At 47.4% G+C, this 14184-nt stretch overlaps 1 protein-coding gene across 1 annotated transcript in view; it reads right to left on the reverse strand.

Moving 5' to 3' along the window:
* The window catches only part of Trappc9 (trafficking protein particle complex subunit 9), a 483396-nt gene that overhangs the window by 348088 nt on the left and 121124 nt on the right, over positions 1-14184 (reverse strand). The window contains 1 exon segment of the mRNA XM_052161564.1: positions 8414-8566. Coding sequence (XP_052017524.1) covers positions 8414-8566 — 153 coding nt within the window.

Consider the following 14184-nt stretch of genomic DNA (forward strand, 5'->3'; position numbering starts at 1 on the left):
TGTACTCAATGTGTTCCTGTCCTCAGTCCAGTCAGGAGTTGTAGGTGAAGAACTCATCATCAGCCTCAGGTGTGTGACCGAGGGACAATGCTACCTCACAGGAGTGCTGTGTCCTGATAACAGGGGGAGCATACTCTATGGCTATGTCTTACTTTGTTATGTAGGCAGTCTCCTCTGAGTCATGTCCTAGGAAGTGCAAAAATGAACTGTCTGCCCCATTTTCAATGGGTAGCTAGGATACTTCTACCAGGAGAAAGCCACCTCACCAGCTGTCAGGTTCTCCAGAGACAGAAGAGGAAGGGAGAGTTAAGTATCACTAATTATCACCTTCAAAATAACATTCTCCAATGGGGAACAGCTCCCTCCTGGGCACGGGTACCAGGCTGCCAACTTCTGGGTACCCGAGCAGGCCTCTCTAGGACAGCCTCTGGCTCCACATCAGTGCCGGTCCCCTCTGATCCCTTCCTTACTCTAGGTTTCCAGATGTTCCTAAGACTCTGGAGCCACTTCCTGTTCCAGATCCAGAACTGGCCACTTATCTAAGAAGCACTGCTCTGAGCAGGAAGGGTGCAGAACACCATGCCTTGGACGTAAGCATAATCCGCTACTGCGGAGCTGGCCAGGTGCTAGGCTCTGGCTGGTGACTTTTTTTTTTTAATAGTTCATGATTTCTTTCTTATTGATGCTTTTAATTCGAAGTGTAGGCTGTAAGACTGTTGAGCTCGTGTCCTTATGCCCGTTGTCTTCTGTCTTCCACATGAGAATCCTAGTTCAAGACCAGATTCCAGTGATGGGGATAAAGAGACACGAGTGAATGGGGAGGTGGCTCAGGGGGTGAAGTGCTGGTGACGCAAGCGTGAGAATCAGAGCTCCCAAGAACCCACTAAAGCCATGGACATGGCAGCCTGCCCATAGTCCCAGCACACAGGAGGAGAGAGGGAATTCCAGAACAACCAGGCTAGACAGACAGTGAAAACAGTAAGTTCCAGGTTCAAGGAGAAACACTATCGTAATAGATGATAAAGGGCAATCAAGGAAGGTATCTAACATCAACATGAGGCCTCTACATGGATACACATATGTGCTCCCCACACAACAGCACACACACACACACAGACACACACACACACAAAGAATCATGGGCTAGAGAAAGGGCTGTCAGTAGAGTGCTTACTGTAAAAGTATTAGTATCCAACTTTAATCCCTAAAACTCATATAAAAAAGCCAAATCAAGTATCTTAGATTTCTCTCATGTTAACACAAGCTAAAGTCAACTAGGAAGATGACACCGCAATGGAAAACATGCCCCATCATACTGACCTGTAGACATGCCTGTGGGGCATGTTCTTGACTGATGAGTAATGGAGAAGGGCTCAGCTCACTCTTGCTCTACTGTCCTTGGTTCTAGAGTGTATGAGAAAGCAAGCTGGAGCCAGTAAGAAGCATCCCTCTATGGTCTCTGCTTCAGCTCCTGCCTCTAGATTACTGCCTTGAGTTCCAGCCCTGACTTCCATTGATGATGGTGTATAGTCTGTGAAGTAAAATAAACCCTTTCCTACCCAAGATTTTCTGGAGCTTTTATTTTTTTATGGGAATTGTTTTTGTTTTGTTTGTCTGTTGGTTGGTTGGTTGGTTTTGTTTTAATGTGTGTGGGTATTATGCCTGCTTGTATGTTTCTATAACACATGCAAACTTAGACCCTGTAGATGCCACCCAGAAGAGGGCACCAGACCCCCTAGACCTATAGTTACTGATGGTAGTGAGCCACCATGTGGGTGCTGGGAATTGAACCTGGGTCCATAAAAGCAGCTAGTGCTCTTACGTGCTGAGCCATCTCTCTAGCCTAAGTCAGTTTTGATCAGAGTTATTACAGGAATAGAAACCTAGCTAGGACAGTATGTATTTGTAATTTCACTGACCAGTCACCCTAGTCTATTTGGTATTTCAGGCCAATGAGAGACCCTACCTCAAAAAAAAAAGGTGGGTGATCTGGGCATTGTGGTGCACATCTTTATCCCAGCACTGGGGAGGCAGAGGCAGGTGGATCTCTATGAGTTCAAAGCCAACCTGGTTTACTTAAGTTTCAGACCAACAAAAGGCATACAGTGAGATCTTGTCTCAAAAAAAAATTTATAATAAAAGCAAAGTTGGGTGACACCTCAGAAATAACACCCAAGATTATCCTCTGGCCTTCACATGAGCATATACACACATGCACAGATAGTATATACAGACATGTATACACATATGCATCCTCAAACACATGAACATATCCAAAAAGTTAATCATTACTTTACTTCACAATAATATACACTTAGGAATTATTAGTCCCAGTGTTAACTTTAATGCTATAATTACTGACATCATCTTAAAAGTACTTGGATACAAAATATTCTTCCCCCACCCCCACTTCTTTTTAAACCAGCAGTGTACACTGTTCAAGCTAATGGCCATGACATAGGACATGGACACCCTACCTTCTAACACCTCCTGGGTACACCTCCTGGGTACTGGGTTCTACTGTCTCTCTAACTGTCTTGCCAGCCCTCCAAATCTTCAGAAGCTTCAAGAAGAAAATATTGATAGCATAATGCTTACTTTCCCTTATCCTGGCAATTGATCTTGACTCTTGAATGCTGAGACTGGAGGACCTGGGCCTGACAATCCTGGCTTCCATTTCATTACAAGAGAACTAAAAACATGTTGTTCTATTGGGTTTGGGCAGATTCTGCCCCTGTCCAAACCTCCAGTGATAATCAGATCTCCATTATTTCATAAATCACTTAGCATTTGGGCTTGAAGTCTAGTAATTGTGTTAGAGTGTCTCAGGCTCCCTGGGTCAGGGATGTGCATGCAGTGTACTGTTCAATAAAGATGTCAAGGATTTACTTGCACTTGAGGAGGTTTTCTTGAAATCTGGTTAACAGGTCGTGGCCTTCTACTCTTGTGTCTCATGGTGACCCACGAGGATGCATGCACAGGTGATGCACATGCGCCTGTGCTGGGTCTTCTTTGTCTTCTCTCATTTCCCCCTTCTCACACCTCTCCAGTTTTCCTCATCTTTGTCACTCACCCAAGACCAAAAGCTTTGCTTGGGTTTGGAGTTCTCTCCTACATTCTTTCCATTCCAATGCTGAGATTTTTCTAACTTGGAATTATGTTCCTCTACAACTTGAATTGTTTCTTGGTGTCTTTTGACTAATTTGAAAGGACTTTATAAATCTTCTTCAGTGTGCACCCCAGCACATTACAAGATGTACTGGCATGTTCTGCTCCCTTGGAGTCCTCTGTCACACTACACAGGACTTGACCTTGATCCTTCCTGCTGGCCACCTTTACTGAGCTGGTTGACAGTGACCATTAGGAGAGATGGCTCCAAGCTGCCTTGACTTTGAAAAACACACGTTTTTTCTATGCTCTGCTTATTCTGGCCATGAAAGTTCACAGTCTGCATGGAGGCTACACACATGCAGCTATGTCCTTCTTGTCCTTCCTGTGCTACCCCATGTTAATTCCTACGGCATCTGCTCAATCAGGCCTTCATTCTTATTCTAGAAGATCTTAGCACTCATACGCTCCTGGAATACACAAGAGTCCTGTACTTAACATGTTCCAGTTGCTATTCTGGACCTGACCAAATGAATGGCCTCAGGCTGTTCAGGGACAGCTGTCTGTCACCGTCAGCTACCAAGTTCCTGTTTCTCTTATGAGCTACTGAGGCCGCAGCTGCCAGTGGTTCTGATGCACTTGCTCATGTTTTAGAGTCTCCAAGGGACCCTGATGTTTGCTTTAGCTGCACATTTTGCCTGCGGGTATTAGGCTCCCCTGTATTTGTTTGGTCTCCTTTATTAGGCAACATAAAGGCACACAACAAGTCAGAAGGCTTACCGCCAGCTACCCATTCCATTGTAAACATGACATTCCAGGAAATCAGAAGTTTCTGGTTGTTGTAAAGGACTTTCTAGTTGAAAGGTTGACTCTTCCTACCCTGGAGGAAGATAAATGCTGCCCCGGAATCCACAGACTCAGGAGGTACTGGCTCTGAGAATTCACTTTAAAAATCAAAACATAATCAATCAAAGCAGTACTCTAAGGCAGCAACTTTTCCTCCCTGCTTTTGTTTTTTGTTTGTTTGTTTGTTTGTTTTGCTTTGGTTTTTTGGTTTGGGTTTTTTGTTTTTTGTTTAAATATCAAACCTACCAAAAAGCTACAAGACAGAGATGAAGAACTATAGACCCTTCACAAGAAACACTAGTGCTCAATAATCTGATGCGTTTACTTTCTAAATTCATGTTCATGGCATCTTCTCTGCCCTGGACCATATCAAAGAAAGCGTAAGTATAGTCACCTCTCCCTGCAGCCGGGAATGTGATTCCTAGGATACCATTCATTCTGCTGGTGCTTCACCGTCGCTTTCAATGCCCCTGTCATTGCCTAATACGTGTATTCCAATTTCCCCACTGTCTCGGAACTAGAATGCAATGAAGAATTACACAAAGCCTTTGACTATTGTATTTCTTCAACCTCTGCTGACAAGGAACAGTTTTCCTGTTTCCTTTCACAAAAACCAGGAAATGTAGTAAAACTTATTTATAGAATTGTTGAAAATTTTAAACAGTAACAGATGCGAAGCACAGGCCTATAACCACAGTAACTTGGGTAGCTAAGGCAGGGGAATCACAAAGTCAAGCAGGCCTACCTTGACAACTTAGTAAGAACTTGTCTCAAAATGTTTAAAGAGAACTTTTTTTCAGTGACTAGGGCTATATTCCTCAATGAGGCGACTCTTACCTAACACACACAAGGCCCTACTACGGTCAATCCCCAGTAGCCCCGCCACCCCCAAAACAAAATGAATAGAAACAACAATCACAAAGTGGGGAGCGCAGCCTTCACACACAGATCTGATAGTGTTCGATAGCTATTGTGCCTCTTCCCATCTGTCTGTAGCCCGTGCCAAACTGTACAACATCACATTGCTGTAACCCACAAAGCTGCATGTAATTTCAGCAGCCACAGCTAACGTGAGCTCAAGCCTGAGGGAGAAACTGAGCCCAGGTCCAACTGAGACAGTCGGTCAGGAGGCACAGGGATGCCGCTCCCATGGGCAACAAATAAGTCTCTGCCACAAACTCACAGCTGCCTCCAAACTGAGGCTGAATGATACACAGGCAACATCTCAGCACTCAACAGAGTGCTGTGTGTCCCACTTGCGGGGTAAGGGTCTCTGCCTTGTTCTATGACTGCTTTGTAGACAGCCTGAGCAGCCACTGATGAGTATTGGCAAAAGATGAGTCCTCATTAATAACCATGTTGCTATATCTAACTGACCAGGTATTAACTCAGCCCACATTTATAAACCCCTAGGAAACCATAATTCTAGTGCTGATTTAATTCTATTTTATGAGATCAAAGCAGTTTTCCCAGATGATAAATCCCAACCTACCTTAGCCTATGGTAAACAGGAATGGTCTGTGGACCTAGTAAATTCAGAAAACCAGCAAAACACAAGGAGCCAAAGTTTCCACCAAGAGGCCTCTCTCCTCCTAAGTGGCGACCTGACACCAGTTGACAGCAACAGAAGGCCACTCCAGTGCCTTGCTGTGAATCTCCCGTGCAAACTTCAGGTAGGAGACATCACCTAGATACATTCCAGGGACCACATCTAAGAAAACATACCAGCAATATGGATCTGAATGGAGTTTTGGGACTAAATAACATTCACTCTGCCTAATGCCTCCCCCCTTGAGGGTAAAAAGTTGACTATAAAAAACCTTCTGTCCTACAAACAAAAAGAAAGAAAAGGCCCATCTGTCAGATTTGGCTTAGGTAGTGGTTCTAAGAATCAAGCCCATGGCTCTGTGACCTCTGGAAAAGTATTCATCACTGAGCTACACCCCCAGCCCAAAGAAGGTTCTCCTGTTCCCCTATGTGATATCTGATGTTTGCATGCCCTGATATGTTAAATCCACTGGGCTTTTTCCATTTCTAGCATATCTGATATTTATTTTCATGTCCTCACTAATAATGTAAAGAGACTATTACAGAGCTTCAGATATGGCATTTCAACTATGGGAGCAAATTCAGGAAGGAACAATAGACTCAGCTCCCAGCCAAAGTCCTTACTGCTTACTGTGAGGCTATGGGACACAGGGTCCTGGTAAAAGTGGTGGCCTCACAGCATGGAGTTCTCATCTCCAGTGCGAGAAGACACACCAAGAAGATAACTGTCTGCAGTCCAGGAAGAAAACCCTCACTAGAGACCAAATCTTCTGGAACCTTGACATGAACTTCCCAACCCCTCCAACTAGAAGAAATGTCTATGGTAAATGTTGTCTATTGTGTTTTGTTAAGGTGACCTGTGCAGCAACAGAGTAACAAGGTGAATTTTTACATAGCAACTGTTTCAACAAAATCACAGGGCAGCTAACTTCTATGTCCTTCACACAAAGACTTGAGATCACCAACCATTTCTTAAAGATGTCTTTTAGGGGGACAGTCTTCACAAGAATGAACACAAGTACAACCTGGAACCCCACAATGAGGGGAGGGGTGGGGGGGAAGAATATGCCATCCACACATACACCCTTGACCCCTTCACAGCTGAGATGCAGGGCTGAAAAAGTCAAGGCCTTTGCTCCTATTCCAAAGCAGAGACAGAAGATGGGTGAGGGACAGACAGGGTGAGGAGTGAGAGCAGAAGAGGGGGGACTGTCTCTGCCTGTGCAGATGCAGCGAGATAGGCCTTGCTGCAAGGAGATGCTCGCTCGGCCTGCAAGGAGAATACAATGCAGGTCATGCACAGTTGGAAGCAGGGCCACTGGGTAAGCCAGTATAGCCAAAGAGGCCCCGTAGAAGCAGGTAGGTAGTCATGGGCCGAGGTCAGGAAGCTGGAGACTGCTCACAGAGGGCAAGATATGAAGGTAATTTCCCATGACAGAAAACATCTTCTGCTTGCTCTCATCCAACACAGGGGCATTAATGTGTTCTTCATTAATGCGTTCAATGCAGAGATACTGGGAGACACTGACCTCCAGAGCCCAGGGTCGAGGCGATGGCTCAGTGGGTCAGAGTCTTGCAGTGTAACCATGACAACCTGAGTCCCAGTCGCAGCACCCACATCAAAGCTTTAGTTCTAGCACTGAAGGCAGAGGCAGGTGGATTCCTGAGGCTCCCTGGCTAGCCAGGTTAGCAAATATGACAACCTTCAGCTCCAATGAGAGACTCTTTCACAGGAGACCAAGGCAGAGAGTGAAAGAGGTCACCTGAAGCCCGGCTCTGGTCTTGTATGTGCTTATGTTTGTGCTTGTATGTGCATGTGTGTGAGAAGATATACACGTATGCATGACAAGCACGTATACAACATACACAGAGGGGTGAAAAGTTCATTTCCAGAGAGACAGAGACAAAAACACCTAGGCTCTGGGCCACTGTACCTGCCACCACCCTTGGGGCTCACACTTTTGATTTCATCTACAGGGTCCTCCCAACTAAAGCAAGCTGTGTCTGAGTTACATCCCACGTCTGCAGGGCCCCAACCACTCATTCCCATAAGAGACACTGAGAACTCTTACAGTTCCAGTTCCTCAGGGCCCTAGAAATAGGGCTGTGATCACTCATGAGTTAGGAGCTGTGGACACAGCCATCCAAATTCTGGGGACAGAGTCCATCATCTCTAGTAACAATCATTTCATGGACTGAAAATCTGTGGCTTCTTCCAAAATTCCCATGCTGAAGCCCTACTACCAAAAGCAACTGTATTAAAGACATGCTATGAGCAGGCAGTAGTGGCTAAGTGAGGTCATAAGGCTCACCCCTCATCCAGGGGAGCAGCCTTTTTACAAAGAGGGAAGGAGCACAAGAGAGATACTCTCTCTACTACGTGTGGTCACAGCCAGAAGACAGCCATCTGCGAACCAGAAAAAGAGCATGAAACCCTGACCTCAGGCCTCAGGTACATAAGGACTGAGGTGCTGGCGTAAGCCATGCTATCTAGGCTCTACCAAAAGTAGCCTGAGCTGACTCATACACCCAACCAGGCCCCCAGTGTCTGGATCCGGGCTTTGTAACTTGGTGTAAGGAATCTGAACTAGCATGCCTAGTCAGTCTGAGCTCATGCTGTGAGGAATTCCCACTGTCCCAGACTGCTAGACAAACCACGGGCTCTGAGGCAACGCTTTATCACAGCAGCGCAGTTACACTGAAAACTGCAATTCTTACATTCCACACATTTCAGGTGACCTCCCTGCAAATGACAACAAAACAGTCAAGGGGGCACATTAAGAAACCATTTAGCTGAAATACACTCTCATTATTTCAGATCCACACGGTAACTCACTACTAACGGCATGGCCACAAGTCCAGGCAGCTGCAGCTAATGACTGACAAGCAGACAGTGTGAGGGCGGGCTCACCGTCACTCAGGTCCTGGAGCAGATTCTCCTGGCAGGAGAAGTCCAGCTTCGCCTTGACGCTGATGGTGAAAGTGGCCACCTTCCCAGGCTGCAGGGGCAACTGGGCCAGCGTTTCTTCCAGTCTCCAGGTCAAGAAGTCACCGTATAACTTCTCTGCAATGAGAACACAGAAGTGAGGAGGAAGGCTCCAGGCAGACTGAGGCTTACCTGTCCCCCAGGAGAAACAGAGGCAAAGGAAAAGCCAACACTGCATGGTGGGTGATCAGAGGGCCAGGGCCTTCCAGAATCAGTAGCCCATGCGGTGATGCAAAGCTACAAGATAACCTGCCTCAAACAGAAAGAGAGGGAAGGAGGGAGGGAGGGAGGGAGGGAGGGAGAGAGGGAGGGAGGGAGGGAGGGAGGGAGGAAAGGAGGGAGGAAGGGAGGGAGGGAGGGAGAGAGGGAGGGAGGGAGGGAGGGAGGGAGGGAGGGAGGGAGGGAGAGAGGGAGGGAGGGAAGAGATAGACAAGAAGAAAACTCAGTAATACCAGGCGAGGACAATGCCCTTTCCACTATACTATATAGTCTCTCCCCTTACCTAAGACATGAACCTAACCAGCATTAAAACTGAAGCTCAGAGAATCCCCTAGGAGAACCTCATAGAAGAAAGATAGATAGATAGATAGATAGATAGATAGATAGATAGATAGATAGATAGATAGATGATAGATAGATAAATATGTGTATGTATATATATATATATACATATGTGTATATGTATACCTTCTATGATATATATATACATATATATATGTGTGTGCATGTATATATACGTGTGTGTGTGTGTGTGTGTGTGTGTGTGTGTGTGTGTGTGTGTGTGTGTCAAGGAAAGAAAGTAGAACAAAAATCAATCAATAATCAAGCTCTGGGATCACATCCCCGAACTTGAACCCCAAGCCTGGTTCCCCTATGCTATTTGAATGAGTATAGTCGCACTTCCTCTGTCACTCCCAGGAGGGCTTGTCAGTAGATGGGACCAGGGCTGAATTTTATGAGGTAAAACAGGGCTATGTAACATCTCAGTACAGTGGCCTAAAACCTGGGAAGTGCTTCCGTGTGGGACACAAAGGCGGCTCCAAGTCACTACACCTGTCCCATTCAGCTGACTGTCAGCACACAGAAACGGATAGCCTTGGCTCTGGGGACACAGAGATAAAGAAGATGTGGCCTCTGCTCTGGAAAGGATAAAGGCCTGATGGGGGGCAGGGTTGGACAAAACCAGAAGGGTTTAGAAAAACAGGTGAGACGCTGCTTCCACTCAATATGAGCTTCCTGAAGAACCGTCTGCTGAATTAACCCGCTACCTAGAACTAACATTAAAGTCCCAGATTTGAAAAGAAAAAAAAAAAAAAAGGAACCAGCTCAATCAAGATTCTAACTAACAGGCAGAGGGAACACCTCAGAAAACTATTAACATGGCCCTCTGTCTGCTTGGGCGGCTTTTTGTGGGTAGCTATTTGTTTCTTAAAAGGGTTTTCCCTGATACCACAGCTGTGTTTAAATGAACTATGAAGGTCCTGGGGCTTCCACACCCTGGCTGGGCACTGTCTGAGGACACAGCCTGTACAAGCTGGGCAGGTGCATCCATGCACAGGAGACCACGGACCACGTGACCATATCCTCACGGCTCCTGTCTGAATAGGTCCCCGCTAACTCTCATACTTCAGACAATAGAAATGGGGGTAGCCAGGCTCCCACGAGCAGCTGCACAACAGGCTCCTCCCTCCGTCCACTGGTTGAACCCCACACAAGGCCTGTGAAATGGTGCCTACTTCAGCCTTAAGTCAGGGCCTTGCTTCCTCATTTCAGTTTCCTGACAGAGACACAACACACCAAGCATGCAAACGGCCTTCAGGAAAAGTAACATAAAAACTTCTCCAACCCTAACTTCTGCACTCCTCTCCATGTCATTTCCCTCCAGTCTGCACCCCTAGTGAGCCAAGCACACGCAGTTCGTGAAGCATGTCACCCTGTCTAGAGATCAGGGTCTTACATTGCAGACTTCTCCAGCACAAGCCCAGAATTTGCTATTAAAATGCCAAACTAGACAAAACAACACCGCCATCCTGTCCGTGTGCAAGTGGGCTCTAGGCTGAACGTCTTTTAGTCATTTGTGAGTTTTGACATCTTCCGAGCAAGCACAGCTGCCGGTCCATTCTCTGTGGTCAGTCGCACGGAGCTAAAACAACACAGGGTATTCAGTCAGAGCTCACTGAACACAGGCCTGACTCCCATGCTGAACTGAGCTCCTGGGGACAGGAGCCATGCCTTATTCATGTGCTGGCACAGCCACTGCACAGAATGTAAATGAATGTCTGAGTGTTGAGGAACACAAAATCAAGCAAGGTAAGTGTAGGCTGCCAGGTATGGTTGGAGAGGCGTGGCCAGTCCTTCTGGAAGGGGCTGGAAAAGTCCTCAGCACAAAGTAATGTGCACTGCACCCAGGAATGAAGGCCGGAGCTGTGGACCAAGGAAGGCATCGTGGTCAGCAAGATTCGAAGTACGTGGATATGTTCAGACAGGTGGAGGCCTGGGTCAGGCTCACATGGGGCCCCCGTGACCAGCATGAGCCAAGGTGGGGAGACACTGCTTGACACAGGTTTGTGGAGGAGCTGGGTGAGAAGAGGAACTGGTGACCAGAGGACAGACAGGGAGATTTCCCTATGGCCTCTGTCCTGGTCTCTGCTTTGGTGGACATGCAGTGTCTGCTCACAGTTCAGTGTGTGGCCACACTCCCTCCGCTCCCTGGGGACCCTGACTTGCTGCCGATCTGCTTCCTAAAGCACAGTGTCTAAAATACAATGGGTACCAGATAAAGACCGTATGTAAACCAAAAAAAAACCCAAAAAACAAAAAAACAAAAAACAAAAAAAACAAAAACAGGTCTGCAGCAAGTGTCAGATAAATAAAAAAATAATAATAATAAAAAAATAAATAAATAAAAAAGTCCCCTGGGCAAGGTAAAAGTGTTAGCCAGGTATAATGGTTCACACTAAGACACCCCACCCTATACCACCCCCACCTTACACCACCCCCACCCTATACCACCTCCACCCTGGGCATGGGAGGCTGAAAGCAGGAAGATTGCCAAATAAGGCTAGCCTGGGCTACATCATGAATTCTAGGCTAGCCTGGATAACAGAAAAAGACCATGTCTCAAAAATAATAATAAAAAATGAAGGTGTTGGAGTGTAGCCTAGGGACAAAGTCCTGAGTCCAACACCTAGACCCACACACCACACACCACACACCACACACCACACACCACACACCACACACCACACACACACAAGAAAAAGACAGTAAAGAACAGGAAGCAGAATAAACAGAGATGTGTGTAGCTTGGTGATAGAATCAAGGGCCTAAGCTTGATCCTCAGCACCATGAAATGATGACATCAGCTGAGAGGCGCTCTGGAAGGCGGGCGGCAAAGTGGGGTTTCATAAGATAACAGAGACAGAGGCAGCGGCAGCCTGCAGGAAGCACTCCTGTTTCCTGAGCTCTGGACAGTGTCAGGGCTGTGCACAGCTGTGCCGCTGCCTCCTGTGTCACTACAAGCACAAGAGTGGCCTGGAACCATCTCAAATGTGAGCGAAGGCTACCTCCAAAGCGAGGAACACGGTGCAGGAATCAGCCCCTAAATGGCCAGGCCGCTTGGAACCCAAGCAGGCGAGACTCTGCAGACTGCAATATCCACCCAGGCTAGTCTGACCTTGGAGACACCCCCACTTGCTCACACTGAGTCATGGTAGCCTGCTCTCGGCAACACATCTACCCGCGAGAAGCAAACACGCTGGGCCTTCCCCACTTCCCATGACACTCGGCTCTCTGACGACACAAAGCAGAAACCAGTCTACAATATTGATCTTTTTAAAACCTCACCCTGCGAGGCCATAATGTTAAAAACAGTAATTATATAAAAATAGCATAACGACTCAGAAGCAGGCTGAGCCCAAAAGACAGGAAATCAGCAGGGTGACTGACGTCTGTATGGTGCATTGCCAGCTCATTACTGGACTCCTGGGTCCTGTGACTGCTCTGGCCCCAGGTTCCACGCAGACAGGAACAGGGGTCGGGGGAGGGCTGCTGCCCCCACTCCCTAGCAGAGGGGCTGCTGTGCTCTACTTCCTACTGCTGCTGTTTCAAGGCTCCACGTGGTCCCCATACCCAGAAGTATTCAATTTCACCATGTTAGAAATTTACTTTCTAAGGATAAGGAGGAAAGACCACCATCTTAGGAAAAAGAGCTTGAGCCAGGGAGTCTGTACAAACACCCTCCTTCTTCAAGTGTGGCACCTGACAAACCCTTGCGTGGGTTACTAGACCTGGCTGACCATGCGCTGACTTCGTGCATTCTAAGCCTGCAACGCAGTGGTCACTGCTTGCCCGAGAGGTGCCAGGCAAGGCCCCGCTACTCCCAAGATCTGCTCTGGACGCTTGGGAGGAGGAGGCACCCAGAAGAGAGCACTAAGCAGCCCTGCTGAGCACAAGCCAGGTCAAGCCGTCAGCAGTGCACAGGAGCAACAACAGTGGCAGAGTGCACGCGCTTGACCGTCACCCACATGCACGCGCTGGACTGTCACCCACACACTCCAACAGGGGATCCTGTGGGGAGAGTGGAACTCCAGTGACCGCCCAGGCCCAACCCCACTGAAGGCCAAGTTCCGTGAGCAGCTCTGTGCATAGCCCAGCCCTTCCTTACCAAGCACGTGGCTGATCTGAGAGGTGTCTTACTGCACTACCGACTTCTGTCATTAGGTTCTGCAGATTAAAGAGCAGCACATTCAAGTAACAAGCAAACCCATGTGTAAGGAAGAGCTGATTTTCTCCTGGTGCCAAATGAGGAGAGTGCTTCTAAGACACAGCTCTGGGGTAATTCGGAGGCAAAGGAAGGCTCTGTGGCTGCAGCAACGCAGGAGCTGAATGGCCAGGCATCAGAGCGGACATTGATTTCACGCTCTACAAGTGGGCTTTTCTGTTTTCATATCTTCCCCGCTGCAGAGTGGAATGACCAAGGGAGGTTGTCAAAATCCAACAGGGTGCTCTGCGTTTTAGGAACAACACACGACGGGAATCAGCAGCACAGTCGGTCTTCCTGTCGTTCCCCGCAGCGGCTTGTGGGATGGTGGTCATGATCCCAAGGCTGGGCCTTCACTTAGTGTCATCAGTGAGGCCAGGGAGTCCACACTGACAACAGAATGGACGCTGCTTTAAACCTTCGCCACCTGAGAAGCTTCTGATTGCAGGGACACCACACTACGCGTGTAAGGAAAGCCAGGGACACACGGCATGTCACCCACCAAGGCCCAGCAGAGACCTCACTTTCTGATAAGACATTCAACTCCCAGCATGCATGAATAATGCAGTCATCAGCACGACAGAAGTGACAGATGTCATTTTTGTATTTTTAGAAAGCAATATGTTGTGTTTTAGTTTTTTTTTTTTTATTTCTTTTGTGAAGGTCAGTTTTTAAACTCAAGTTGGCAGGTGTCCTTACACTCGCAAACTATCGGCTGCAGAGCGGTCTGAGTTCAGTGATGAGAGACTGGAAAGGACCGCCCAGTTCTGCTCTGCCTGGAGGTGCCATCAGTTTGTACCTGTGGTGTTTACTAAGCGTCACGGGAATCGTACATGGATGATTAATTTACATAAATCGACAGAGCAGAGCTTCAACGCTTGGAAAGGGTGAAATTAAATATAAGCACATTTGCTTAAGTAGAGGCGAACTGATA

The sequence above is a fragment of the Apodemus sylvaticus genome, chromosome 17 (genome assembly GCF_947179515.1).
Source record: "Apodemus sylvaticus chromosome 17, mApoSyl1.1, whole genome shotgun sequence".
In the NCBI taxonomy this organism is placed as follows: Eukaryota; Metazoa; Chordata; class Mammalia; order Rodentia; family Muridae; genus Apodemus; species Apodemus sylvaticus.